The sequence below is a fragment of the Pleurotus ostreatus genome, assembly GCF_014466165.1.
Source record: "Pleurotus ostreatus strain PC9 chromosome Unknown scaffold_1, whole genome shotgun sequence".
Classification (NCBI taxonomy): Eukaryota; Fungi; Basidiomycota; class Agaricomycetes; order Agaricales; family Pleurotaceae; genus Pleurotus; species Pleurotus ostreatus.
The window spans coordinates 3,315,889-3,342,354 of record NW_023503156.1 but is presented as its reverse complement, the minus strand read 5'-3'; the positions used below and the strand labels follow the sequence as shown (position 1 = coordinate 3,342,354).

The window sequence follows — 26,466 nt, the reverse complement described above, 5'->3', positions numbered from 1 at the left end:
GGAACATGCCAGACATCATTCTAATGATGGCTCCATGTTTCATTTTTGCTGCTTTTGCTTCCCTGCGGAGACTGAGGCGTTCCGGTGCCTGTTCCGGCCGTCACAATAGAGGTCAACAGACCTACTAATGGGGCGCTGAACGTGGGAACGTTGCATTGACCGTGGGAGTCGTGCACTTGTAATGTATGTATAGATTGCTAAACAGTGCTTGTGCACTTTTAGCAATGCTATCAACATCAGTCATCCCATGATGACCTGAGTTGTCCCCATGGGTGTTGGCAGTGTCTATGGGTGGTCCCCAATGCGTGGGAACCGGTGTCATACTCCAAATTGGGATTTGTAGTAAGTGACATGGATATTAGGGTTTTGTAGCTATTTCATACGCTACTATAAAACCAAGGCATACACTTGCAAATTGAGTCAAGTCAAACGGACCTCATATAACGATCATAGACATTATTTCCTACTTTCCACTATTTACTCCTGGGACCCCTAATTAATATTCCAACATCCTAGTAAGTCAACAAGTCTTAAATCACTATGTTACATGACAAGTAAAGATTGCGGAAATGACAAGAACTGTACGGAAAGTTGAAGCACTTTACGGAACCTTCTAGTATTTTGCAAATACTTATCAAAGTGACATTAGATCTTGTTCATGAAAAGCTCAAATAACTTGACAGACATACAAGAACATAGTAGAATGTCTGAGAAGTTTATAGAACTTTCCAGGATGTAACGGAAAACTGTACTTACTAAGCAGCAAGCCTTAACTTACTAAGCTTTGGCTTGGCCATTACAAATCATTGGCTTACTCCTGCTGAAATATGAGTCATTCAGAGATTCAGCACAGCCTTGAAATGCTTGGCATTGCACTGCCTCCTTTCCTCTGTAGTCTATATAAACCCCAAATTGTAGTAGATAGAAAAAGAGACTTTTTACCATCTTTCTTTCTCCTGCCCTCATTTCCCATCCTCTTCCCTCCTTTTCTTTTGCAGTACCTACTTCTTATTAAGTAGAGTATTACTGTAGGTTACATAGTAAAGAATAGACTTGATTAGTTGATAATTGAGTGCTTCGACCTGTGAAACCCCTGCTAGAGAAATAAGATTACGTGTCTTGTGTACACCTAAGTCTTTATACTTTAGTGATTGCTCCCCAGTCGTATTGAATTCATATAGACCGTTGCTGGCTAAGCATTAGACTATAGAACGATTCTATAGGTGTTTAGTAATAATATCGGAAGTGATCTAGCAGAAACGTCTGATCTAGAGCTTCATATTTCAGTTGAATTGTCGTATCGCAGTTTTGTATTATTGAAGCATTGCTAGTATACTCAGTCAGGAATATTCCTTCGTCTCAGTGCTACTTGTCTCAGTCAGTTACTATTTGTTTGTGTTTACCTACGTATTATTCACTTGTTGAGTAGTTCATACTAACGTGTTGTGAAGTGTTTTACCCTACACTTCTTTCTTTCCTTCCGACCCTTCTACCCCTTTCCACTCCTATTTCCCCTATCTGTACTACTTGGTAGTATAGTTTCCAAAGCTATTATTATCAATAACACACCTCTCAGCCTGCACAACTTGGGTGACTGTTTGATCTATCTTGACTGATCCAACTACATCCAAAGCATTTAGTGAAAACCCCACTGAGTGTGACAAGAATTTGGTGACCACCGCAGGACAGAGGATTACCTTTGTTAATCTTGGCTTCGTCATTTCATTCCATATCGACATTCAAAGACATTACTATGTCATCCAACCCCGTTCCTTCAACATCCGCCAATCCTTTTAACTTCCCTACTCCCCATCAGAATATCGATTTCTCTCAAATGAGAGAACCAACTCGTACCATTGATTCCTCACCGGAGTCCAACTTTACAGAACTATCTGATATTAGTTTACACCGTGATGAACCTCCCCATTTACGTCATGATTATGCCAAAGGCAGATCGCCAGACATGATGCCTGGTCCAGGAGAGAAAGCTGCTCCTACACGTTTTAAAGGAGATTTTGATTTGGTCAAACAGTTTATCAGAAAGTATAACCGTCTCTGTGCAGCCTATAATCTAGTTGATCCACAAGAAAAGTGCGAGTGACTTGTTGATTATTGTAGTAGATCTGTGAGATTATTCATAGAGTCACTACCTAGTTATCAACGTGGACAATGGGCACAATTAGAGAAGGATGTACTTAAATACTATGATGCAGATCTTGATGAGACTAGATATATACCAGACCAGTTAGCAGAACTAGCTGAAGAATGGCAACATATTAAAATCACTGATCTAGCAACATGGAAAGAATACCAACGTGAATTCCTTACTAAAGCTGGTTGGCTTAGGTCCAAAGATAAAGTTACCAAAGAAATGGAAGCTGGATATTTTTGGCAAGGGATACATCGTAAATTTAGACAAGATATAGAAATACGGTTATTTGCCACCAATCCGACTCTGACTCCTAAGAGAGCTTATCCTATTGATTTAGTATCTAGTATAGCTGAAGGCTTGCTTGAACGAAATCGGTTTGAGTATAGTCTTATGGGAGTTAATACTGAGAGACCAGATTGGTATACGCAGACAGACTCTGATGATTCTGATGATGACTCTACAGATAGCGACCGCCGCCGTAAATCTAAAAGACATAGAGAACACCGTAAATCTCGTTCTAGGTCATCTAGAAAAGATGATAGTGACTCTGAAGTAGAAAATAAGAAGAAGAATAGGTCTTCTAGGTCCAGGAAAAATGGTCGACATTCTAAATCCTACAAAGACACTGAAAGTCAGGAGGAAGTAGAACAGCTTATTACTCAAATGAGTAAAATGGATATTTCAGATCCTGGATATGCTGTAGTCTACTATAAGGCTATTAAATTGGATCCTATGGTTGTTGATATTATAAGTCCACCAGGCTTTAATCATCTGCCAACTAGAAGACCACACACTAGAGTTTCATTTGCAGATCAGCCTCAAAGTTTTAATTATTCTGCACCGCGTCCGCCTACTCCAGTTAACGCAAGACCCCCTACTCTTACAGGAGGAAACACTGAGCCTATGAAGTGCTACATATGCGGAGAGCTTGGGCACACTATTAGAGGATGTCCCAAGGCTACTGAGTTATTCAGAGCAGGTACAATAATTAGAAACGGAAATGGTAAAATCGCGCTAAGAGATGGAACAGTCCTTTCTTTTGGACCTCACGATCCTCTTGTGGATGTCTTAAAAAGACGTCAGCAGCCGTTACAGTCACACTTTGTAGCATTAGACTCTGAAGAATATGTGTCAGAAGACTATATGGATGATTACGATTTTGATGAATCCTACCCAGTCCAATCTTCAGCTGTTTATCCCGCACAAAGAGTGGAGAAAAAGACTACTTCTACTAGACGTCAGTCTATTGAAGAGCCTACGGCCTCACCACATGTGAATAAGGACAATACACCTTCTATGAATACTCGATCAAGACCGCCAAGTATCAATCAGTCAAGGACACAGACAACATTTCGGCCAGCAAATTTACCTGTAGTCAAGCCTATTGATGTCAGGACACCTTGTGTACGCCCAACCGCTAATGAGGACACTGTCATGAAGGATCTGACTCAGACGGAAAGCTCACCAACAGTATTGAAACCGGCACCTCAGGATTCCCCATGACAGAAAACACAGCCCCGGCAATCAGAGTTATCTCTTCAGACAGATATACAGAAAATGATACGGGAAGTACTAGATATAACAGTCCATGTTCCTCTTAGTAAGTTACTGGGAGCATCAAAGGAACTCTCAGATGCGTTTTCGGAACAGCTGAAAAGAAGGAATCCCAAATCGGGAACCGGATCTAACCTGGTAACACCGCTGATGGAAAATCTCCCAAATCAGGAGCTAAGCGGAAGCAAACCTAAAATATCACCAATTAGGAATCAAGCCTGGCCATCAATAACTCAAAACTCTAAAATTCATCTTATAGGATCTAGTACCTCGGTTGCGCCGCCATCTTTACCCGTTCAGGTACACTTACAGAATAGTAATGCTACCGCCGCCGGTAACTTAATCTACACTCAATGGAGCTGTGATGGTAGTACTATACCAATAGAATCAATTATAGATACGGGATCACAGCTTAATATCATAAACGCTGACCTCGTACCTGATTTTATTAGATCACCCATTGAACCAGACACAGTAAGACAAATTATTGTGGCTAGTAGTGGTGCAAAAGAACTTAAAGGACTTATCCGTGGAGTTCGCTTACGGAACGGTGATATAGAAACTATCACAGACTTCTATATTGGTGAAAATGTACCATTCCAAGCATTATTAGGCAGACCGTGGCAAGTAGAGAATCAAGTTAGCATTGAACAAAGAGAAACAGGAGCCTACCTAGTTTTTCCAACACAAGGAAGACCTGGTAGAAAGTTAGAATTGCCAACAGCAACTCGTCCAGCACATATAGAGACTTCATTGCTAGCCTCGATGACCCCTTTCCCCTATCAGGAGGACCCCTATGACTCGTTTTTCGATTCTGACACAGAATCTGAGGCTGAGGATAATCTAGAAAATTCTGAGACTCTTCCAGAGGCTTATACACTCAATGTCCAGGCTTATGACGAAGATTCTGGAAAGATAGACCGTCTTCTAACCTCAGAAAACCAAGACAACAATGATATTAGGTATAGTAACAACCATCGACTTCTGTATCCCTCACAAAACTACTCCGATAGTATGGAAGTAGACCTGGAGAATTGTAGACCGCATGGTACGCCCCAGAAGTGGGAGATTTCACTTAAAGAATCAGTGGAATTATTCCATAAGGTAGTATTATGGTGTAATCCAGTTCTAGTTTTAATTTTAACCATTGCTTTCGCAATACCAAGCCTCCCGCAGCTAGTATATGCTATTGCGCGACTACTCACAAAGCTTCTAGAATTTATAGGCAATTATTTTGTATATATACGAGGCAGAAACAGCAAGATCTCCTCATTCTACACCTCGCATTCTAAGCCATCTCATAAATCTCGCACCACATCTTCTTTTGATCAAATCGACATGCCAGATCTACCGGTTGTCTTGTACACCGGGTCGCTTCACGCTGTCCCCGGCCACGAGGACTACCCCATGATCGACCCCACGATTGACACACCGTCTTCTGAGGCTCTCACACGTCTCGCAGCCACGATTACTGATTGGCCGCCCACCCCGAATCATCTAGTCCGTTACTGGAACCCTAGCAGTCTTCCCAGCATGCGTACGTCGTTTCGAGATGCACATTATTATGCGCAACTCATCGACGAAGCTGCTCAAGCATACACCAATCGACCTTTGGACGATCACGTAATTTCGATCATGTCGTCGAACAACATGATCAAACTATCCAGTATGGGCATGGACTCCCTCCTGGTTCAACAGGGAGTGATGCTGAACGCATCCATTGTCTCCCAGACGCTTCGAAACGAATATCGAGCTCCCATTCAACATGGTCATTTATTCTACACATTTGTTACACCTCGTATGGAGCACCCCTCCGAAGGAGTCCAGCACGCCGCTAACCCCGTTGCCACTCGTCTCGGAATTGGCAGCCCTCGTTTACGCATTCCCCGACCCATTATCATCGAAGATTCTGACGACGACGAAGTACCTGATAGTCAAGAAGAAATAAATCTCAGTCAGTGGCCTATCTTTGACATACCTGTAGACCGTCTAATTCGTGGTGAACTACCAGATTACGCGGCTATTCTGTCGAAGAAGAATGATAAGCAAGACGATAATAACGATGGGGCTTCCATAGCCGACTCTACCGCCGCTGTATATTCACCTACGCGTCCTGGAAGTCGACGAGACTCTACCAGCAGTGATATGAGTATCAAACTTGACGATGACCCTCGAGAACCACGAATACACGACGCACGGCCGCCCACTGCGATTGAGGAACATTTCCTCAATTCGATCTTCAGTACTTCGACCATCGCATCTCAACCATTCGGCCTTCCTCTCTCCGCATCTCAGCAGGCAGTACTGTGACTGTTGTATACAACACAGTGGCAGTAGTGCACCACCCGGTGGTACACCATTGTGGTAAACTGCCACTGGTGACAACCGTGGAATACCACTCAGTGGCAGTGGCTGTGCCCTTGCCGGGCGTCAAAACTCGGCCACCTTCCTTTTTGAGTGGATTTCATGCTCCGCGCCTTCCAAATCAATCTTGTAAATGATTGGCATAATCAGGCTTCCACGGTCAGTCCTGTTGTGAGATAGTATTGTGAGATAGTAGATTCTTCTATCACATTTGTCCCCAATCCGTCTACCATCCCATCGTCCACTTTGTGGACCTGCGAGCAGTAATACATGTCTTGAGATCACAATAAAACATGTGCACATACTGCAATCTCCTTCACAAAATATCATGAGACTCATAGGCTTCTGCTAAGTCCATTCTCCAACCCTTGGCTAATTTGCTAAGTCCCATACATGAGAAATGCTAAGTCTTATACCTGCACTAACTAAGTTTCTCCAAGTCCCTCAGTTCAGTCGATCATCTCGTTAAGTTCGCAAATCTCACGTTAATGAACAAGAAAGGTTTTTAACATTGACGAATGATACATAACAAAGCTGTAACTACTAGCGACGACTGTTGGAAGCACACACAGCGGAGCTACGTGTGATGCGAGTGGGAGGGACAGTCGGAGGGTCTGCTTGTTTGCGGCGCTTGCTAGAGACACGAGCAAGAGGGGCAGCCTCTGCTTGTTTGCGGCGTCGGCCGGCCAAGGTGGAGTTTTCTTTTCCAATGTTAGTGCCAGCACCTCTGCGCTCCTTGATAGTTGAACGCCTGCGGGGATCTGTATAAACAAAATACGTTACCATTAATATGGGGTACGCACCGGGGTACAGAACCCGTCTCCTCGCAGAGGTTTGCTAGGGCCTTCAAGGTGTGCTTCAAGTCGGCTGTGGCAGTAAGCCATAAGGGAGACAGGCCGACGGCCTTACCCCACCACGCGAAAGCCATCATGACGATCAGGAGTCCGTTAGACCCTGTAACCTTGAGGACACTCCAATTCTGGCCCTCCGGCGTGTGATACAAAGGAAGCAGTAGGGGGTCTGTCGAAGTACGCCATTCCGGCTGAAGATACGCCCACCAGGTGAGCAGCTCCTGCTCGTACTGTGCTATATCAGAGATGTCGGGATCAGTAGTAAAGTTTCGCCCATAGGCGAACCATCGTGCGATCTGAGGGGGGCGGTTCACAGTGGAGAAGCGTTGCTGTCGAGTTTGTGAGCCGGGTTCATGGAGGTTGAGGATACAATCACGTACCTTGGTGCCCTCAGGTTGAGCTTTCTCGAGCTGATTTCTCTCAATACCCTCCCACAGGTCTACCGCTTCACGCCAATCAGGTCCCTCGGTGGCTTGTAGACGTTTGAGAGCTTGTTGAAGCCATGAATCTGGGCGGAGGCCCTGTGAAGCCCGAAGTGTCGTGTTGTGCTCAATGGTTGCGTCGTGGGAAGGACTCCTCCGTCCGTCATTTGTATTTTCAGGTGGTGGTGAGCGGGCTGGTGGTGGTGAGCCGGCAGGTGGTGGTGAGCCGGCAGGTGGTGGTGAGCCGGCAGGTGGTGGTGAGCTGGAATGAGGGAGTTGTGGTTCGGCACGAACTGGCCCATCCTCTCGACCTCCAGATGTGCTGCTGGGAGCGTTCTCAGGTGGTGGTGAGTTCGAGGCTTGTGGCTCAGCCTGTGCCGCTTCACCCTCAGAATGTCGAGGGGAGACGTTTTCGCTGCCATCGCCAGACGGAGGGGTGGGAGTGGGGGTTCTTGCCGTACCATCAGTGCCACCCTCCAGTTGGGCCATCTGAGGCGTTCTGTGCCTGTTACCAACAAGCCCTTCCTGAGGGATCGGAGGGCGAGGGATTGGGGAGCGAGACGATGGGGAAGGTGGACCAACGGAACCCTGATTGGGCACGTGTTCAAGTGTGCTCCCTTCCGAGGCTGGAACCTGGGCACCACTTTCCCCTTTTGGCATGAACTTGTGTCAGGCGCCCGTCAACTCTCAAAGTCAAACACGTACCACACAAATTCCTGACAAACGAGGTCCATGGCTTCATCACAACTTCGTTGAAATCGCTGTAAGCGTGTTCGAAATCAACACCATTCCTTGTTTGCCCGAGATGAAAGCTGTTTGTTCCCCTTAGCACAGATACCAGGTTTCTTATCGCCGTTGAAACGTACCTCGCCGTCTGGACCACACCAGCCGCACCACGCCCACCACTCAAGATCGTAAAGTACCATCCCGAAACGTCATGCATTTCCTTAGCGGCCACGTCCATGAGACGAGGAAGACGCCGAAGCCCTCTGAAATGAAAGGTAAGTACCATACTCGAACATTGCTATAATATACTCACTCTTGTTGGTCATCTGGCATAGGATCGTTGTCCTCCTCAGACATTCTTCGCATTCGGCTCTCGTCCAGCGCAACCAATACCTCACTTGTTTGTTCTTCTGTCGCGCCCTTCCATGCCGCCATGATCTCAGTGTTAAAATCAGGGGCAAGAAAAGATGGCCAGACTAGGGTTTGAACCAAGGACCTCCTGGATGCTTTCCAGACGCTCTAACCATCTGAGCTATCTGGCCTTGTTCAATGACTGCACAACCAACAATTATGTATTCCCCATCACATGACCACCCAACCATTTATTCATTACTGGCCGGGCAATGCCCCTTTCCAGTCCATTCAAATGGTGATCATGTGCCGGATTACATCATTCCAACACTCAGCACCGTAGATCTTCATCCGACGACTCGATTTCTCCGCCTTCGTTTCCTGGATAAGCTCTCCAGCCGAATCACGAGGTGCCTCGTCTCGCAGTCGCTTCTGAACGGTCTTCTGGGTATCTGAGCCTTGGTAGAATCGTGCCGAATACATCTCTGTCGCCTTTCGAGAGCGCTTGCCAGTATTCTTCTGCTCATGCAGCTTCACAAGCTTTCTAATGTATCCAGGCGAATCCACGCGACAATCGGGACGCATGTGGTTTCGAAACCAGTCTCGCAGTTGCTATTAGCTCTAGATAAGTAACTTCGCTATTATTATCATGAACGAGCTAGCTTACCGCTTTACGTTGCAGGATGCCCTTTTGAGCTGTCTCCTGTTGTTCAGGTGACCATAGCTCGGGCGCAATGTTCACTACATCGGCCGCGACAGCCTTGGGGAACGCGATGAACCATGCCGAAAAAAGTGTTAAACTTTAGGCTATTATAGTCTGATTAGAAGCTTGTAGAAGCGTCCTAATACACTCTAATTGCCTTGGTAACAATCACTAATGATGTTGATGCAATCAATCAATAATATGTAATGATTTGCGCTCTATTGACTCTTTGTGTCTATTACTCTAGACATGTAAGGAAAATGACCATCCCAGGTTCCCACGGGTACTGTTCTGCGCGAGGCGTGAATATAGGTGTCCACTAAATCGCGTCCGAATTTGATTAGCTCCGGAGCAGCTTGGGAACATGCCAGACATCATTCTAATGATGGCTCCATGTTTCATTTTTGCTGCTTTTGCTTCCCTGCGGAGACCGAGGCGTTCCGGTGCCTGTTCCGGCCGTCACAATAGAGGTCAACAGACCTACTAATGGGGCGCTGAACGTGGGAACGTTGCATTGACCGTGGGAGTCGTGCGCTTGTAATGTATGTACAGATTGCTAAACAGTGCTTGCGCACTTTTAGCAATTCTGTCAACACCAGTCATCCCATGATGACCTGGGTCGTCCCAATGGGTGTTGGCAGTGTCTATGGGTGGTCCCCAATGCGTAGGAACCGGGCGCTTGGTATAGCGCAACTTTGTTATACATTTGTACAACAAGTGTGCACATCACTTCAACAAAAAGGTCGTCCCAGAAAAACATGTAATTTTTCTTTTTGCTGGCTTGTTTGTAACGCGGCCCCCATCCAGTAAGAAACTCTTCTTGGTCTTTTGTCGTCCACTTGCGGCCCATTCCTAGTTGTACAGCGCGGTGGTCTCAGGGTGGAGATTGGGTTTCCCCAGCCAATCAATCTCCTGATGGTCAAATCGCCTGAGCCAATGAAAATTGGGCATTCCTTGCTTCTGCTTCTCACGGCATTCTCATAAAGCCCCGCTACAAGCCCCGTCCCCCCCATCAGTCCCACCATGGCTATTACTACTGACTCCGAAATCTCTCGCCTTGCTGAGATGGTCGCTAGCCTCGCAGTGCAGGTGGCGGCACTAACACCTCGTACGTCTCGCTATACTCTCGTCGTTGTTTGAATTGGCTAATATACATGATTCACAGCGGCGAACAATGCTGGCGCTGGTGCCAATCCCTCTCCTCCGGCTCCGGCGCCAACTCCCGCTCCTGTGGCTGTCGCAGCCAACTCTGCGCCTCCAATTGTCCCTGGCGACGGACCCACCATGGGTGAGCATGCCCGCCTAATTGGTTGATGATTCGTTGCTGATCGAGATTGCCAGGCTCCTCCGAAGACCAGGAAGCAGAGGCCTCGACTTGTAAGTCATAGTCTGGCAGATCGATTCCTCGGGTTTGTCCCATATTTTTAGGTTTGCACCGGCGCTGGTACGTTGTTATAGTCGGCCTCCAAGTGGGTGTTTTTCGCGGCTGGTTAGTTTGCTTTCCATTTCTTCGTGGGGGTAGACACTGATCATTGGCTAGGACGAACGCCGCCCCCCTTGTGCTTGGTGTTGCAGGCTCGATCTACAACAAGGAGCCTACCCGTGGGGCCGCCATTGTGGCTTTCAATGCCGCCGCTGCGACTGGCCAGGTCCGCCTCATTGACTAAGCTACCGTTTGTCTTGCGTACCAGCCGAATATTCGATATCTCTTAATTTCAAACATGTTGTTCGTGCGCTCTTTGTCACTCCATCTGGGAGAATATATTGTTTGTCTACATCTTACAAGCGGGATCGATACAACATTGCTAGTGAGAAATACAACTATATTCCCACAGTCAATGTAGACATCAGTAAGGTAGTCTTCCCACGGTCAGAGCCAAAGGCGCCCATATCTATCTTCTCATGGGCGCTAATTAGGCCTTCAAACATAGCCTTCGACATAGGATACACCAGGGAGGTTAGTGCCAACTGCCCATCCACCACTTACGACTACGCTATGTCTGTGGTGTTGTATTCATTAACCCTCAAACAAACTCAAAAGTTTTGAAAAAACACTCACGTCTTCACCTAGGTTCACATACGGGGTTCAAAGGTTACTACGAGTCGCTGCGCTCCGTTTGACCAGTCCGACACTATGGTGAGCCCCCATACGCTACAACTCTGAATACGCCACATATTCCCTTTCATTATCCTTCTAGATGTCCCACCACAGTACCAGCGCTCTTTAATACCTCACCACAGTGCCAATAACACTCAATGTCAAGTATGAACTCGCCACGATCACCACGAACTCGCCACGATTATTACGAACTCGCCACGATTATCACGAATTCGCCACAATTGCCACGAACCCCGTCACGATCAGCGCAAACTTGCCATGCTCATCACGACCCGCCGTCCGTTTGAGTTTGCCCCATTGTTCCTCTCTTCCTCCTCCACTCCGATCTTCAAATCATGACGAATGTTCAACAAAGCAAACGCCGTAAAGCGGCCGCTTCATACTATGAAAAGTAAGCCCTTCATCAATTTATGCATAGTCTCGATTCATATTCCGTCTCCCTCCAGGAACAAGGATGCGCTTCGTGAAAAAGCTCGCTTACGAATGCGCCGCCTCCGCGCAAGTGACACTTCCAAGGACGAAACAGTGGCAGCCAATGCAGCCGCGTCCAAGCGTGCCTCACAGGCAAAATACCGTGAAAGGTGAGTACCCAGTTTTTGCAGACATCAAGTGCCATCCACTCAATCTATTCTGCAGTCGACGTGAAATTCTTCGCGCAAAAGAAGCACGCCGGCGTGCTAGGTTTGCAGGTTTCTATCGGATCTCCCATCTGATTTAACAAGTCATGTTTAGCAAAAAAGTGCTGGCCGGTATCATGGCCCTCTTTCCCCCGGCTGATCATGTCGACGCTGAAGAAGATAATGAATGCAGCGAAGTTAGCGATAGTGGGTATTTGGGCGACGGAAACCCATTGGACACAGACAACGAAAGCGAGGCCAAAATCGAAGCAGAAGCGAAGACGCCCCCGATAGTTCCGAAGGTGCTTAGTTCATCCAGGCGTCGTGTAATGCCCCGATGGTTCGAACGAAGGCAACAATCACCATTCTCTGACAACTTGGAATAGTGGGCGTATTTAATATTTATTGATACCGTTACCTGAGGCAGATTCTGTGTGTCGACGGAAGGGAACATGGCCAACAAACAAGTTTCAAACAAGCTTCGCTCCCGTCGCCTGTGCCACTGACTCCCGTAGGGCATGCGGATCCCTTCCCGAAGCCAGTACGTTTCCTCTCGCAATAACAACTGAACACCCAGGCTGAAAGAACCTACGTGTCCCCCATCGCTTGCCACCCATGCCCCCGCCCGATCCACATTCCTCAGCGTACACCCGACTTCGAAAACGCAAGCGGCACACCAGTCCCACTGCGCACGATGTTCTACCTCCAGCAATTCGCCCCCGGACGGTTGTGGAAATCGAAGGGCCAGATGTTCAGGATGAGCTGGACGTCGAGAACGATTCGGATGTTCCGAGTGAACCAGATGTCGAGAACGACCCAGACACCGAGGACCCAGACACCGAGGACAATACAACCGAGTTAGACAGCAGGTCTGCAGAGTCGGAAACAGACACTGAAGAAGAAGATAGTCGTTTCGCGCCCGACCACTATGGACCTGGTCTACATTACTTTGTAGGCGACATCCCAAAGGCCCAATCCTGACACGTACTGACCACCGCACGTAGCACAACCGTCGTTGCACAAATGCTCAATGCCGGCGGGATATCCCTCGCAAGTCATTGATGCGCTGCGGCGCGTGCTACTTGGTAACTTATTGCATACGTCCTTTCTATTGCCGCAGGGTATCAACGCACTGATGAACCACTAGACTGTTGACTGCCAACAAGCCGATTGGAAAATGCACAAGCGGGTCTGCCAGCTCGTCTCCGCTGAACCACATGCTCGTGCAATGGTACGATTCAATTACCGATACGGACACTACATCCACGCCCTCGCTCTCTTCATGTTTGGGTATTGCGACCTCATGGCGGGCCCTCGACGCGATGAAATCTGGAAGAAGAGGGTCAATACCCACGCCGTTGTGCTCCACGTACGCCAACACGGTTATACGGACTCTCATCACCCATACCACGACTACCACTACTCCTCCTGCTATCTCTTCCCCATCAAACTACTCAATATCATTGAAGAGGGATGCAGAGCGCGCGCTGAAGCCCTTCTCCAAATCCGTCAGGAGGAGAAGACCTGTATTGTGGTCATTATGTTTGAGGACAAGGTCAGCTTCAGCCTCGGCGCTCGTGCCTTCCTGCACAAAGTTGACGAGTTTGAGATCAATCAATACGCCCGCACCTCTACTTACAACGCTCCTCACTCGTTCCGTCGAATTTTACTCCACAAGGCTCGGAAAGCCACACCCGTTTCTGTCGTAGAATCACATATCTAGATAGAGTCGTTGTTTATTTTTTGAGCTCTAAATACATCTTTCATGGCAGTCAATAGTGAGACGGCCTTCTTTTTCTTAGTCGTAAGTTTGCCGAAGGCTGCCCTAAAGAATGGGTCACATGGTCTCACATGGTTTTGTTGGTGGGCACTGGTGCGACTCCACTGGCGCTAGCCATGTCCAAGGCAAAACGACGACATATTACTTCGGCGTTTTCGTTATTCGTCAAGGACGCTCCTCCTGCAGATATCGCGTACCGACATGTCTCATATCAGAGCCACGGGAGCTCGCTTCGCCGGTCCACAGGCTCTGTCCTGCTCCCCCCACTTCTGGATAGCCAATCTCCAGCATGGGAACCCACTTGGAACGACGAATACACCACCTCTGAGCAAAACTCACTATTCCCCCCTGATTCCTCAAGTACCCTCCCTGATCCCGGTAACTTTGGAGACCTCGATATAGCGTACATCAATGAGCTTTCAGAGCTTGACATAGAGCTGGTCAAAAAGCGAAATCGGACAGCGGCAGTAAGTGTTTGATTTGCGTGGTAACTTTAGGGTACATGCTTATCCAGTAGGACGAACCCCTGGCCAGTTGGCTACCGTTTAGACAGCAATATCTACTGCAGCTACTTAGGAAGGCCGGTCGTGGTCAGGCGGCTAGTGCCATTGTCTGCCCCGGTTGTTCAGCCCCCTCCACCGATACTACCTTCCGTTGTCTCAACTGCCTCGATGAGGCACTCTACTGCGAGCAATGCATCGTTATTAATCACCGACGGACTCCTTTCCATCGCATAGAGGTACGCAAAGTGTCTCTAGTTCTTAACCCACAAATTCACAATATCCCTTGAAGCGTTGGACTGAAGAATCGTACTTCGTTCCTCACAGCCTCAAGGCGCTGGGCCTACGGATCCAACTCGGCCACGACCTGGGCAAGATATGCCTGAACCCCACTCGAGCCAAAGCCGATACTTTCATGGTCATTGACGTCCAAGGCATACATGAAGTCGGTCTCGATTTCTGTGGCTGCCAAACAGCTCAGCCGCTTACCGTCCAACTTCTACAACGAGGACTTTTCCCCTCTACTGTCTCGACTCCTCAAACGGCGGCCTCATTCCAGGTCCAGGCTCGCGTCGTGAGCTTCTGGATGATCTAATGGGGGACAGAAACTGGAAGAAGACTGTCGTGCTAGGTACGTTCGCCAGTTTCTTTCTACAAGGATACACATGGCTAATGAAACATTTGTAGGCAATACTTTACTTCGGCGGTTGAAGGAGGCTATCCCCCAATGTAGTACGCATGTTGAGAATCACCGCGAACTGGAAGCGCACCTGGAACCGGCGACAATTCTCGAATGGCGCTCGCTAGTCGAATCATGGGAAGCCGATAATTCAAAACCCAACCCCTACATGGCGGAAACAACAAGTAAGTAGTTATTACATTAGCTTTTGCTTTCACGCTAACATCCCCTAGCACTATCGCAAGATGCCGTTCGCCTTCAGCTCGCCAACGAAGAAGCGGAAGCCCTCGCAGCTGGCACGCTAGAGCAGCTTCATCTCGAGGTGACGCCCCTCATGTATATTGCCTCGGGATTGGACCTCGAGCTGCAACAGTAAGTAGTGGCATATCCGCTATTTACTCTACTCAAATCTGCGTCAGACACCAGCTCCTCGAAGCTGTGGCATCACTCGGCCAACACGCCACTGACCGACAATGTCTCGCAGTCGTCAATCGTGCAAATACTCTGTGTATGAAAATTTCGAACTTCCATGATGTCCAGAAGCTATACTGTCTGAGTGCGTTTCGCATTGTCGCGCAGGCAAACGATGCCAACGAAACATCATCTAATCCCACCGAGGACGTCGCTCGACTTTGGCTCTGTCTCCCATCTACCTTCAGGACACCACTTGGATGCAGTGAGGAACTGCGCGCGATCGAATGGCAATTACGATACGCGCAGGCCCTGGACGCTCTTAATGCTCTACGGGTGGGTCTTCATCTACGGGTCTCTGTCTTCCACTACAAAGATCGCTTCGATCGTGGCCAACGCGCTCTCACTCGATCAATGGGCAACATCTCACGCGTCCAAGGCCAAATTGATAGAGCATCCCATCGCTACCGCGTTGCTCGTGCGGCTCTCTCAGTACTGGCCCGATTTCTTGGCAAGGACGACAGCTGGCGCGCTGAGCTCCAGGAGCTGAAGACTGAGGATATTCGCGGACTCGGCGTGGCGGATATTGACAATCTCGGCGAAGGTTACCGCACGATCTCGTGGATTTGGAGAACAGCAGGAACGGCGGGTAACGAAGAGCGCGACGACGGACTCCACAGCTCCTTGTGCCTCGAGTGGTGCAAGAGCCGTGCTCGAGCCTTGAGATGGAGTGAGGAGGTGTTGCTGCTGCAGGAGGAAATGCGGCGTGTATTGGCTTTCTTGCGCTGGCAAGCGGAGTGGTGGAAGGGCCAGATTTGTGACGACGAAAGCATCCCTGGTCCTGAGGTCCTGAGGGAGGGATTGAATGCCTATGCGCGACAGCAAGCCAACGTTAGGACTCGTTTAGCAGGGAGCTTTGAAGCGAGGTGGGCCTGCGTGCCTCAATTTCTCGAACTATACAACCCTCTCCACCCCCCTGAGGGGCCGCCAACCTAGATATATACATGTATTTTTGCTTAGTCTGATTGGAATCCATTCATTTTGCGGCCATAGTATTTAAATATGAGTAAATATGAATAATTCTCCCTTTTAGGCAACCTGTGAGTTTGGGGTGGGCGCTGGGCAGCGGAATTGGAACTCCCCAATAAGGGTCTCTTGCCTTATGCAGTAGGTGAACCCAGTGGCAACTTGGTACATTGGTGTACTAATGGTTGTGTGGTACCATGACTAGTGGTATACCACTGGCACAATATCTAGTGATCTCAGTACGCTGAACCAGTCGTCACGCCTGTCAATGTCGACTCCACCCACTCCCTACCTAGTCTGGAAAGCGTTGAACACTTAGAAGAATCGGATAGTAGCCAAGTTAGCACCAGTCCGTTGAATCTTCCGCCAAAACGACTTCAGGAAATTCAAGAGCGAGCCTATAACAGGAAGATCACCCCCTCGTACGAAATTGAACCGACGACAAACACTACTGTCAACCCAGCACTCATCAGCCAACCCTCGCCGCGTAACCTCATCAAAGTAAATAGAATGGATAAGGATTACGACCCCAAGGACTGTCTTCACCCCCCACATGGCTCACTTGTATGTCTACGACACAACCTCACGCACGCGCAACACTACGCCTTGCAAGAAAGCGGACTTACACTCAATGAGGTCGACAACATGAACAAGTACGAACTGGACGAATATCTACATACGCTGAACATGGAAACGCCGTCGCAACCTCAAGAACAACCTCCTCTGTTACCTCAACTTACTGAGGAAGAACTGAGTGAGTACGCTGCAGCACTTGATGCCGCATTGGACTCACCTTCGTCAGACTCAGAAACACTAGGCTCGCAGTCGAGCGTGATGTCGCCTGACATCGCTCCTGCACAATCTGGCAACGAACGCACTCAAACAACGGATACGACCGTACAAACCGACGAACCTGTCAAAGTAATGACTCTGTTTCTCAACCACAACGTCCCTCGCATTGTAGTCAATGAATTTCGCGATCCAAAAGCCTTACCTCGACTACACAACCTCTACAATCACGACAATGATTCGACATCATCTAGCTCATTTGAACTTATCCTTCACCCTCCAACCGAAGCTGCACTACGAGGAACACAGATCGCTGACGGAACCTACCGTACTTCAACTCCATACCCAACCCCAGAACGCGAACTTGAACCGACGAAATCTAACACAGACTGGACGAACCTCAAGTACCCTGCATTCCTTACCAAGACGGCCGACGACTCAGAGAACGATAAGTCGAGCCAGGATTACATGTCCATGGATGAGTCTGACTATAGTTCGGAAGCTGTAGACTCCCCGCCATTGTCAACGGACCCCTCAGACGAATCTCAGGAGGACGCTACCGTGAAAGATGACGAATCTATCATCCTTCTTCACCCACCTATCCAAGTTCAAGCTCGACTCCATGAAATGTTTGATACGCCCATCATCGATTACCACCATTCCCCAAACCTTCCTCCCAATTGTAACATCATTCCTACCAGTATATTCGCCACTACGCAGCAAATATATCCAGGCGAGTTAATGTATGAATTGGCTACGGATGCGCCTGACCCTTGGGATTATAATGGCGCCGAGACTACCGTGATTCGTCGCATGAGCAACCCGCCCTCGTACACAAAAGAACAGGCGAAATATACGGCTGAACCACCAGAAAACCACCCGTATTGGCTCGACAACCACGCCGACTTCAAACGAATACGCACTACGGTTAAATATCAAGGAACTTACGATAACCATCCACTACGCAACTGGCATAACCGATTCGAAGCACCTACCGACTACCACGATTACTGGAAGGACGACAGCGATACTGATATCGCGCAGTACGTCGTGGATATCTGCGAAGCATCCAGGCAAGGAATCCTACTCCCAGAAGCCTGGCACGGTATTGACGGACCACCAGAGTATATTGTGAAAGCCCAGGACGGTATATCTGGCGCTTTACCACATTTATACATGAAGCTCATATGAAGCACATGACTTCACATCTTCCGTACATTTATTTCATATAAAGGTCATATAAAGCCCACTTCTTTTGCGAAACTTTACATTCCTTTATATGGCTTTACATTTCTTCTACATTTCTTCTACATTTTCTTTACTTCTTCATGACTTTGAGGCAATAACAATTGTTGAGGAGCTTCACGTAAAGCTTATATGAACTGCATGTGAAGTTTATATGCGACATTCATATGTGCTTCATGTGAAGTCCATGTGAAGCACATATGAAGAGTTTATATTCATATGGATTACAACTAAGTTATGAGTTTGTCTCATACACAAGTGCATACAAGCTTCATGTGTGGTTTATATGAGCTTCATGTGTACTTTATATGAGCTTTACATGTGATTTATATATGCACTACATGCACTTTATATAGAGTAAATGTAAACTTCATATGAGCATCATGTGTGGTTTGTGTAGAGCGAATGTATACTTTATATGAGCATCATGTGTGGTTTATACAGCATATATATATGCTTTATGTGCAGTTTATATAACATACATGTACACTTCATGTGAACTTTATATGTGGTTTATGTGTGCTTCATGCGCACTTCATATGCAACTTATACATAGTAGAGGTAAATACTTTGACACATTTAGTCCTCCTCCTCCTCACTCTCCTCGTCCTCTTCACTCCCTGAGTCTTCTTCATCCTCACTCTCCTCATCACTGTCTGTCATTTCTATTCCTGCTTCTTGATTCCTCTTCTTTTCCTCCTGCTTGGCAATGACCCGTTGAGTGTGTATGAATAACAGCACATGCATCATGAAATCAAAGTTGCTAACTGTCATCCGGTTGAGAACAGTCTGGAAACCTCCAATCCATGCATTGAGCTGTTCACAAGCCTAAGTTCAAATTAGACAAGTATGACTGCTAGACCACTAAATTCACTTACCTGAGTGTTGAAAGCCCTCTTATAGTAAGGGTTGCCTTGCTTGTCATTGGCAACCACTACAAGATTTGGTGCATCTCCATTGAGGGGTGCTGGATTGCACCAGGTCCAGCGAAGATGATCAGTGATCCAGTGGTTGATGTAGTGGTATGAGTCCACAATAATCCTAGTTGTTGGCTCCCAAGCAGGCCAGTGACCTTGCCTGACAATATGCTTGAGTAAGGCGCACCCCTTGTCAATGGCAATGTAGCTGGGGCGTGAGGCAGGATCAGGATAGACATCTTCAAGGAACTGAAGAATCTTGGCCACCCCTTCTGACTTGGCAAACTTGCGCCAGGCAAGGACCACACCACATGGAGCACAGATGGTCTCCACGCAGTAGTACCTAGGAGCAGAGAAGTAGTTGTTATAGTTGTTATACCTGTTCAACCTCCTGCTCTGCAAGGTCATCATGCTCTGGCGCCTCTGCTCCTCCACCAACAGGCAACCATTCCTGTCTCTCCTCCTGAGCTCTTCTCAACATCCGCTGCACTCCAAGAAGTGAGGTGTTGGCATATTGCCTGCGAAATGTGGCCCACTGCCCCTGGTGATCTTGACAGGCCTTTGTGTCACCAACCTTGACCTTGCCACATCCCTTCATATGGCACTTGTTTTCCATCCTCTCTGCATGCCTCTTGCAGAACACCCCAGTTTGGGCATTCTCAAGTCCTGCCTCACACCCTTCCATTGCGCAATGTCGTGGCCCCATGACAATTCCATCAATGACAATCATGTGGACCTCTCCATGATTGCCAGGTGCAACAGGGCCAGTAGGTTGAACCACAGCAGCAGGCTGGTTGTCAACCTCCATTGCATCTGGATCAACAGGTTCCCCTGCATAGTCTGGAACAGCATGATTTTCATCATGGCCAACAACTGCAGCAGGGTCATTGGGTTGCCTTGGAATGACATCAGCAACATCCTTGAATGCATGACAACACTCATCGCAAGAATGTCCCTCTGCACTGCGGATAACTCCATTGTCGCCGAGTTCAATGTAGGCAGCAGCAACCAGAGCATTGATGGAGAGATTGTCTTCAAAGACAATCTGGCGCTTGTTGAACTTAGCCATCTGCCAGATAGACTCCTCCACAAAGGCCTTCCAGACTTATCGACGTCTGAGTTTGAAGGTACCTCCACTTGGCTTAACAAATGAGAAGTTCCAAAACTCGGTAATGGCAGCAGTGGAAGCATGGAAGCTATAGTTGGCATTGACGATAGCCCCAGAGACAGTGCGGTCGACCCAGACACTTTTGCCAACCTTGAGATACTTGGCATTGTTGAGGTACAAGCACAAGTCATCACCGTTGTTCTGGGTGAACCGCTCGTGATCTGCCCAGTAAAGTGAATTGCAGGAAGAGCATCTGCCAGCCAGAACGGGGACTTTCTCCAAGCACTGACTCCCCTTGAGCAATGTGACATGAGCAATATCACGTTCCCGGAGGTCTTGAGTAAGGCTATGGTCGTTACAGTCAAGAGTTGGACAGGCCATGACGATGGGTGTGATAAGAATGATGGGTTGAATAGAAGCAGTGGAGATGGGGCGAAGTTTGGACTTGAAATTCCCAATACTGGAGTGTGAAGCAAGAGACAGAGAGCGGCTGAACCGGCTGAGTTTCTTGCCTGCAAGCGTAATTTGCTGCTGCTCAGATCGTGAAGTCCGTAAGTCGTCAGTGGTGAACAGGGAGACAAAGCCACTGTCAGAGAGCTTTGCTTTGACAGCACGGACCAGGGCAGCCATCCAGCTAGTAGACTCCTGTTGCTGAGAAGCCTGCTGTTGTCCATGAAGGTTGAGGAGATCCGTATTACTGACAAGAGTCATCAGAAGCATCAAGACAGTAGACAGCTTGATCTTGGGACCAAAGTTGTCCTGAATGCTTTGAGCAAACTCAGTGAAGAGCATGTTTGGAAATGGATCTTGTTTACGTGCTGCAGCAACACATGGAACAAGTCCAAGCAAGAACCACACCACTAGCAGCATCATGTAGGTCTGTAAACAGAAACTAGGCAAATGAGCACGTGTTCAGACAGAATATGATGGAGACTCAAGCAAGAAATGGTGCAAAATATATGCAATTTTCAATAAATATAGTAGTACAAAGATATATGCATAGGGAGAAATTCTAGGTTGTATGAAGCTGATGACTTACTTCGATTTGGATGGCCCAGCCTTCTTCTTTGCAGACCTCTTCTCCTCCTTCTTCTGCTCAGTGTTGATCCGTTCCACCAGTTGGCCCAAGGTAGCCTTGCCAGGGTTGACTGCACCCCACAATTTCTTGTAGATGGCCGAGCCCACTCCAGCATCACCCTCCAGATATGTGGAATATCTGGATGCTGAATGGCAGCCAGAAAGAGGGGATTGTAGTTGCTGAAGCTGCTGGGATTCATGTAGATGGCGCGAGTGTTTTCGACATTTGGAAAGGGAGGAAGAGGAGGGGATTTGGGATCGTGAGCGTCATATTTGGCCTTGAGTCGTTCTCAAGCAGTGCTGGCAGCTTTCCAGTGTTCATATGCCGATATGATGTCCCCATCGTTGGGCTTGGTGTTAGGAACCAAGGAGACTGGGACCTCAAGAAGAACAGTGTACGGGATCAGGTGCTGCTTGGTGGAATAAGCTGCACGGATGTGATCTGGAGCTGGTGGAAGTGCGCCTGCAGTAGCGACACCGACAGACGAGATGGAGGCTGAGGGTGCAACAGATGAGGGTGCAATAGAGCCACCAGAGTGGGCAACTGAGCTGCCGGGGCGACTTGAGATGAGGGAAGGAGGAAAGGCGGGAAATGCAGAAGTAGACACTGCAGGGAGGGGCTCCTGATTTTGTGAAGTTAGAAGTGCTCAGGCGCAGATGGAGACAAGCTTACCAAAAGCATGAGCAACTTGAAGTCATTATTCCAAGTCACATCCATGTCATCCTCCAGCGCAAGGGCAAAAGGGCCAGCAACCTCCCATTCCCCATCAACATCCAAGATGGAAAGAGCAGACTCTACATACTCAGATCAGCAAGCATATTAGGCGAGAAGGGAGTTCAATAACTAACCTGTTACACTTGGAAATTTCCTAGTCAGGATCTTGAGGATTGGTGCCAGCGTAGGAAAGCGGGCCATGGTTACAGAGTGGGGCTTGTTGGTCATCCCCAAGGTGGTGTGCATGACTACCTTGCCCTTACCATGAGTCTCGATGGGCGGAACATCACCAACAGGAACTAGATTGAAGGTAAGTGCAAAGCAGAGGAAGTGAAGTTGAGAGACTCACCAAAATCAGCCATGTTGGGCGCAGTACCAAAGGCGTTACCACGTGCAAAGCCACCAGTGGTCCGCGAAGCGCCCTGCAATTCCTGCAAGTTGTCGGGTGGAGAGGGCGAGTGAGAAGGCGCTGGGAGAGAAGCGGCACTGGAAGCAGCACTGGAGTGAGAGACATTACGGCGCTGAGGCTTACCAGTGTGCTTGTCAGTGAGTGGGGACTGGCTAGCATCACATTTAGCAGGCTTGCGAGGAGTGACATTGACATCAACATCCATGATTGTTGCATCACCCTCGTCGTCATCACTTCCATCACCCACACCAGCAACTTCACCCTCAGCAGCTCCAGCGGCCTCTTCATCAACATCTTCATCGTCATTCTCTTTATCCCCCACATCCACATCAGCATCCGAGTCCTTGTCTGACTCTGCACCAAGGTTGTGCAAGTCTCTAGCTTTACCCTTACCCTTATTCTTGACTGCAGCAAGTTCTTCTTCGTCGCCGGAGTTTGAGTCGTCTTTGGAACCGGCATTGACCTGTGGGTCTTCATCGTCACCTGAGTCGGGATCAGGACAACGTGCACGGTCAGAGACAATGCGCGGGGTAGTGGAAGGGATCTGAATCCCTGTGCCGGTGGAGCGAGGCGGTGGAGCTACACCAGCCCCACTTTGCTGGAGGATTCTAGACGTACTATAGTTAATTAGTACGGTGCAGGCATCATGATGAGTATATCAATACATACAGTGTCATGTTCTTCTTAGCAACTGCTTTCGCAGCCTTGTCCTCTGCATCACGGTCGGCAGAGGTCCTATAAATATCGGAAGTCAGCAACCGGTACAAGCAAGCAAGTAAGTGATACATACTTCTTGTCTTTCTTGGTTTTTGTGGTCTTCTTTGCAGCAGATACACGGGACTTCTTGACTGGCTGCTCTTCTTCATCTTCATCTCTATCAAACATTGTTCAGATTTTTTTTTGTGAATTTAAAAGAAATTTATTTATTTTAATAATACTACTACTCTACATCTATGCTACTGATAAAAGAGTGATGTACTTACTCTGTCTCTTGAGAAGCCTCTTGTACTGCCTTGGCAGCAGCAGTGGCTGATCTGGTGGACCTGGGCTTGATGGCACTGTTGAGCAACAACAGGTGAGACACGGGTGCAGTGGCATGGTGGGTGACAACACAAGTGCAGGGGTGTGTGATGGGGATGTGGTGGGCGTGTGGTAGGCGATGACAAATGTGCGGGGTGGGTGGTGGGTGACAACGAGAGTTCGGGGGCGAAGACAAGGGTGTGGAAGCGCAGGGGCAACAACGAGGGCACAGTAGCAACAACGAGGGCACAGTGGCAACAACAAGGGCACAGTGGCAACAACAAGGGCACAGTGGCAACAACAAGGGCACAGTGGCAACAACAAGGGCAACAAAGAGGGCGCAGGGGCAAAATCAAGGGCGCGGGAGCGCAGGAGTGATGACAAGGGCGATGACAAGGGCGAAAACGAGGTTGCAGGGGCAAAGACGAGGGCGCAGGGGCGAAGACGAGGGTGCGGGAGCGACGACGAGGTTGCAGGGGCGAAAACGAGAGAGCGGGAGCGCAGGGGCGACGACAAGGGCAAAAATGAGGGCGCGGGGGCATGGTTGCCATTGGGAAATGGAAGGTGAGAGAAGTGGGGGTGGTGGGAAGGGGTGGGGGCTGTCAGTTTTGACAAAAGGAAGGGGCGGGGCGACTTACATTCCCTGGCCCTCCTCCTTGTTCCCTGCGCCACGCGTGGACGCCTTCTGGGTGCTTCGTGGTGCTCTTGGGGGCATTCCGTGTGTGTGGGTTGGGTGAAAAGTGAGGGGATGGTGGTGGTTGAGAAGAAAGAAGGCGGCAGTGCCAGCGTGGCACGCCACTGTCACATGCACGTGGCATCACGGCGATTGCCGGATAGGCGCGTGCCTAAATAAAGAAAAGAAAAGAAAAATAAAATAAAAAGAATGTTAATATTCGTCGTTAAGCGCCCGTTCGGCGAAAAATGACTTATCATCAGATAACCCTTGCTAACTCATTTTTGGACGTCCCAAAGCGGAAATTGCCTCAGAAAACCTCCAATAAATTGCAGAAAATCGATATAAATTGATATAAATTCATACAAATTCATATAAATCCATGTAAATTCATATGAAGCATATGTATCTTTCATAATCATGTCTCCATCAAATCTACTTCATGTGAACTTCATGTGTATTGCATATAAATATTTACATAAATCTTATATAAAGTTCACATACTATGTATAGATAATGTAAAAGAAATGTAGAGGAAATGTAAAGGAAATGTGAAGCAAGTAGAATAAATGTAAAGATTTTCCTGCTATTTCTATGAAACATATATTTACATTTTCTCTATATGAAGCTTATATAAAGTCCATATAAAGCATATGACTTCATATAAAGCTCATATGAGCTTCATGTATAAATGTGGTAAACCGTCAGGTGCTCCCAGGACGCCGTCAGAGACGTTTATAGGAACTTACGAGGACACCTCCACGAACTGGACGAATGCGAACTCTGTAGCGCTAATCACGACGAAGAACCGCTTGAATCCGTTGAAGGTAATCGACTTCTATTCTTCAATGTCAACGTCCTACCAAAGAACTATGGGCAACTTGCGCCTTACGACTACTACGTTGAGCACTACAAGAATCCTTGGGCCTCCGATAACCACGTCGTCGCTTTTAATCCATGGAACGTCAAGATAATCTATTTGCAACGGATTCGCATCGATATCTTACAGTTCTTTCGCGAACTTATCTACTACGTCTTCACTCCGGAATTTCGACGTTTCATCGACAGTCCACAAGCACCTAGTGACATGCGACACTACTTCTACCATCATTGCGCCTTCTTTCGATTCTTGGACTACCACATTCCCCTCTTTCAAGGCTTTTCCTGCGAATGTATTCACCCTGAAGTCGGATCGTCGCATACTTGGACCGAACGGCAGCCTAATCCACCTCGAAACCCACTCCTCACCGCCGAAGAAGACGAATTCCTTCACCATATCAGCGAATACTTCGAATATCAAGAGGTTATACAAATGGCAAACACCTGTCGTCACTTACGTGAAATCTCTTACTTCCTATCTTCTCATGTCCGCAGCCTCTTCGTTCATGGATACCTTGATCCCGACTACATTTTCGACAGTCAGAATAATCGGCGCGCCATTATGTGGTGCAGAGATTCCCTCGCCGCTTATTGATGTAAGTCGCCATTGTATCATGACTTTGAGACTGTCTCAAGTCCTTTTTTCTTTAGCAACTTGTTTTATTTTGATTTACTTTCATTCCTTTCTTCTTTACTTCGCATTTTCCTATATATATAAAACCCACACACCAAAGTCCTTTCTCCCTTATGTTTCGGACATACCTGGCTCCCTTTTGCATTGTTTCATCTTGCTTTTCTCGTCTATATTACGCTCAGCGTGGACATTTGATTTGAACTATATATATACCTGTACCCATTTCTTTCTCCAAGTTTCTCAAAAGACTCTTTCTTCTCTCCCCTTCTTGCAATCCGTACGAACATTTTGCCTCTTGGGTTACCCTATTGGAACCACGATGAGGTGTGGAACACTCAAGGACAAGAATGAGAGGATCAGTGAGTAAGATTAACAGTCGTGGTCGAGAGATAAGATACAGAATGAACGTGTACCGAATATATATAAAGATTCATGTCACGTGGAGTTAAACAGGGGAAAGGAGTAAACAGGGGAACTTGTTTACACTCGCCCTTCCTCCAAAGAAAAGACCGCGTGCTCAAGAAGGAAAAAAAGGGCTCGAGATGTGGTCCTGGTCGTAGTCGTCGAGAAGCGAGTCGAGTAAGGAGACAATCAACGCGGCTGAGACATTCTTCTTGCGGCCGCGCCGTCGTCGAGCCACAACGTTGTTGACCTTGGCTCTTTCCAACCATCTATCCAGTGCTTCCAATTCTTCAACCTCGTGCCGCGCCATCCACCGATTATCCTCTGGTCCATAACCTCTGAA

The 26,466-nt window shown here is 47.9% G+C and overlaps 8 protein-coding genes and 1 non-coding gene across 9 annotated transcripts; 7 read left to right on the top strand and 2 right to left on the bottom strand.

The window, feature by feature from the left end:
• Window positions 1-4,999: 4,999 nt before the first annotated feature.
• PC9H_001226 (uncharacterized protein) lies at window positions 5,000-6,016 on the top strand (the record flags this gene model as incomplete). The annotated part of the gene is made up of 1 exon (XM_036770876.1): window positions 5,000-6,016. A coding segment is annotated over one exon (1,017 nt), but the record flags the coding sequence as incomplete, so codon positions are not given.
• A 200-nt stretch (window positions 6,017-6,216) lies between these two features.
• Window positions 6,217-8,504, bottom strand: PC9H_001225 (uncharacterized protein; the record flags this gene model as incomplete). The annotated part of the gene is made up of 7 exons (XM_036770875.1): window positions 6,217-6,324; window positions 6,641-6,821; window positions 6,874-7,250; window positions 7,302-7,993; window positions 8,049-8,155; window positions 8,210-8,332; window positions 8,383-8,504. 7 exons carry the CDS (start codon window positions 8,502-8,504, stop codon window positions 6,217-6,219), a joined length of 1,710 nt encoding a protein of 569 aa, XP_036636720.1.
• A 33-nt stretch (window positions 8,505-8,537) lies between these two features.
• On the bottom strand, window positions 8,538-8,611 carry PC9H_001224. The gene has a single exon. It is a non-coding gene; the product is annotated as a tRNA-Ala (tRNA).
• A 1,535-nt stretch (window positions 8,612-10,146) lies between these two features.
• Window positions 10,147-10,790, top strand: PC9H_001223 (uncharacterized protein; the record flags this gene model as incomplete). The annotated part of the gene is made up of 5 exons (XM_036770874.1): window positions 10,147-10,231; window positions 10,289-10,411; window positions 10,465-10,500; window positions 10,552-10,612; window positions 10,664-10,790. 5 exons carry the CDS (start codon window positions 10,147-10,149, stop codon window positions 10,788-10,790), a joined length of 432 nt encoding a protein of 143 aa, XP_036636719.1.
• A 787-nt stretch (window positions 10,791-11,577) lies between these two features.
• On the top strand, window positions 11,578-12,245 carry PC9H_001222 (uncharacterized protein; the record flags this gene model as incomplete). The annotated part of the gene is made up of 4 exons (XM_036770873.1): window positions 11,578-11,633; window positions 11,689-11,823; window positions 11,879-11,923; window positions 11,975-12,245. 4 exons carry the CDS (start codon window positions 11,578-11,580, stop codon window positions 12,243-12,245), a joined length of 507 nt encoding a protein of 168 aa, XP_036636718.1.
• Window positions 12,246-12,474: 229 nt separating this feature from the next.
• PC9H_001221 (uncharacterized protein) lies at window positions 12,475-13,582 on the top strand (the record flags this gene model as incomplete). Its single annotated transcript, XM_036770872.1, has 2 exons — window positions 12,475-12,810; window positions 13,007-13,582. The coding sequence occupies 2 exons, from the start codon at window positions 12,475-12,477 to the stop codon at window positions 13,580-13,582; spliced, it is 912 nt and encodes a 303-aa protein (XP_036636717.1).
• A 173-nt stretch (window positions 13,583-13,755) lies between these two features.
• On the top strand, window positions 13,756-16,225 carry PC9H_001220 (uncharacterized protein; the record flags this gene model as incomplete). The annotated part of the gene is made up of 7 exons (XM_036770871.1): window positions 13,756-14,106; window positions 14,157-14,378; window positions 14,432-14,713; window positions 14,745-14,770; window positions 14,798-15,003; window positions 15,052-15,190; window positions 15,238-16,225. The coding sequence occupies 7 exons, from the start codon at window positions 13,756-13,758 to the stop codon at window positions 16,223-16,225; spliced, it is 2,214 nt and encodes a 737-aa protein (XP_036636716.1).
• A 211-nt stretch (window positions 16,226-16,436) lies between these two features.
• PC9H_001219 (uncharacterized protein) lies at window positions 16,437-18,235 on the top strand (the record flags this gene model as incomplete). The annotated part of the gene is made up of 2 exons (XM_036770870.1): window positions 16,437-16,442; window positions 16,496-18,235. The coding sequence occupies 2 exons, from the start codon at window positions 16,437-16,439 to the stop codon at window positions 18,233-18,235; spliced, it is 1,746 nt and encodes a 581-aa protein (XP_036636715.1).
• A 6,626-nt stretch (window positions 18,236-24,861) lies between these two features.
• PC9H_001218 (uncharacterized protein) lies at window positions 24,862-25,682 on the top strand (the record flags this gene model as incomplete). Its single annotated transcript, XM_036770869.1, has 2 exons — window positions 24,862-24,932; window positions 24,998-25,682. 2 exons carry the CDS (start codon window positions 24,862-24,864, stop codon window positions 25,680-25,682), a joined length of 756 nt encoding a protein of 251 aa, XP_036636714.1.
• Between the last annotated feature and the right edge of the window lie 784 nt (window positions 25,683-26,466).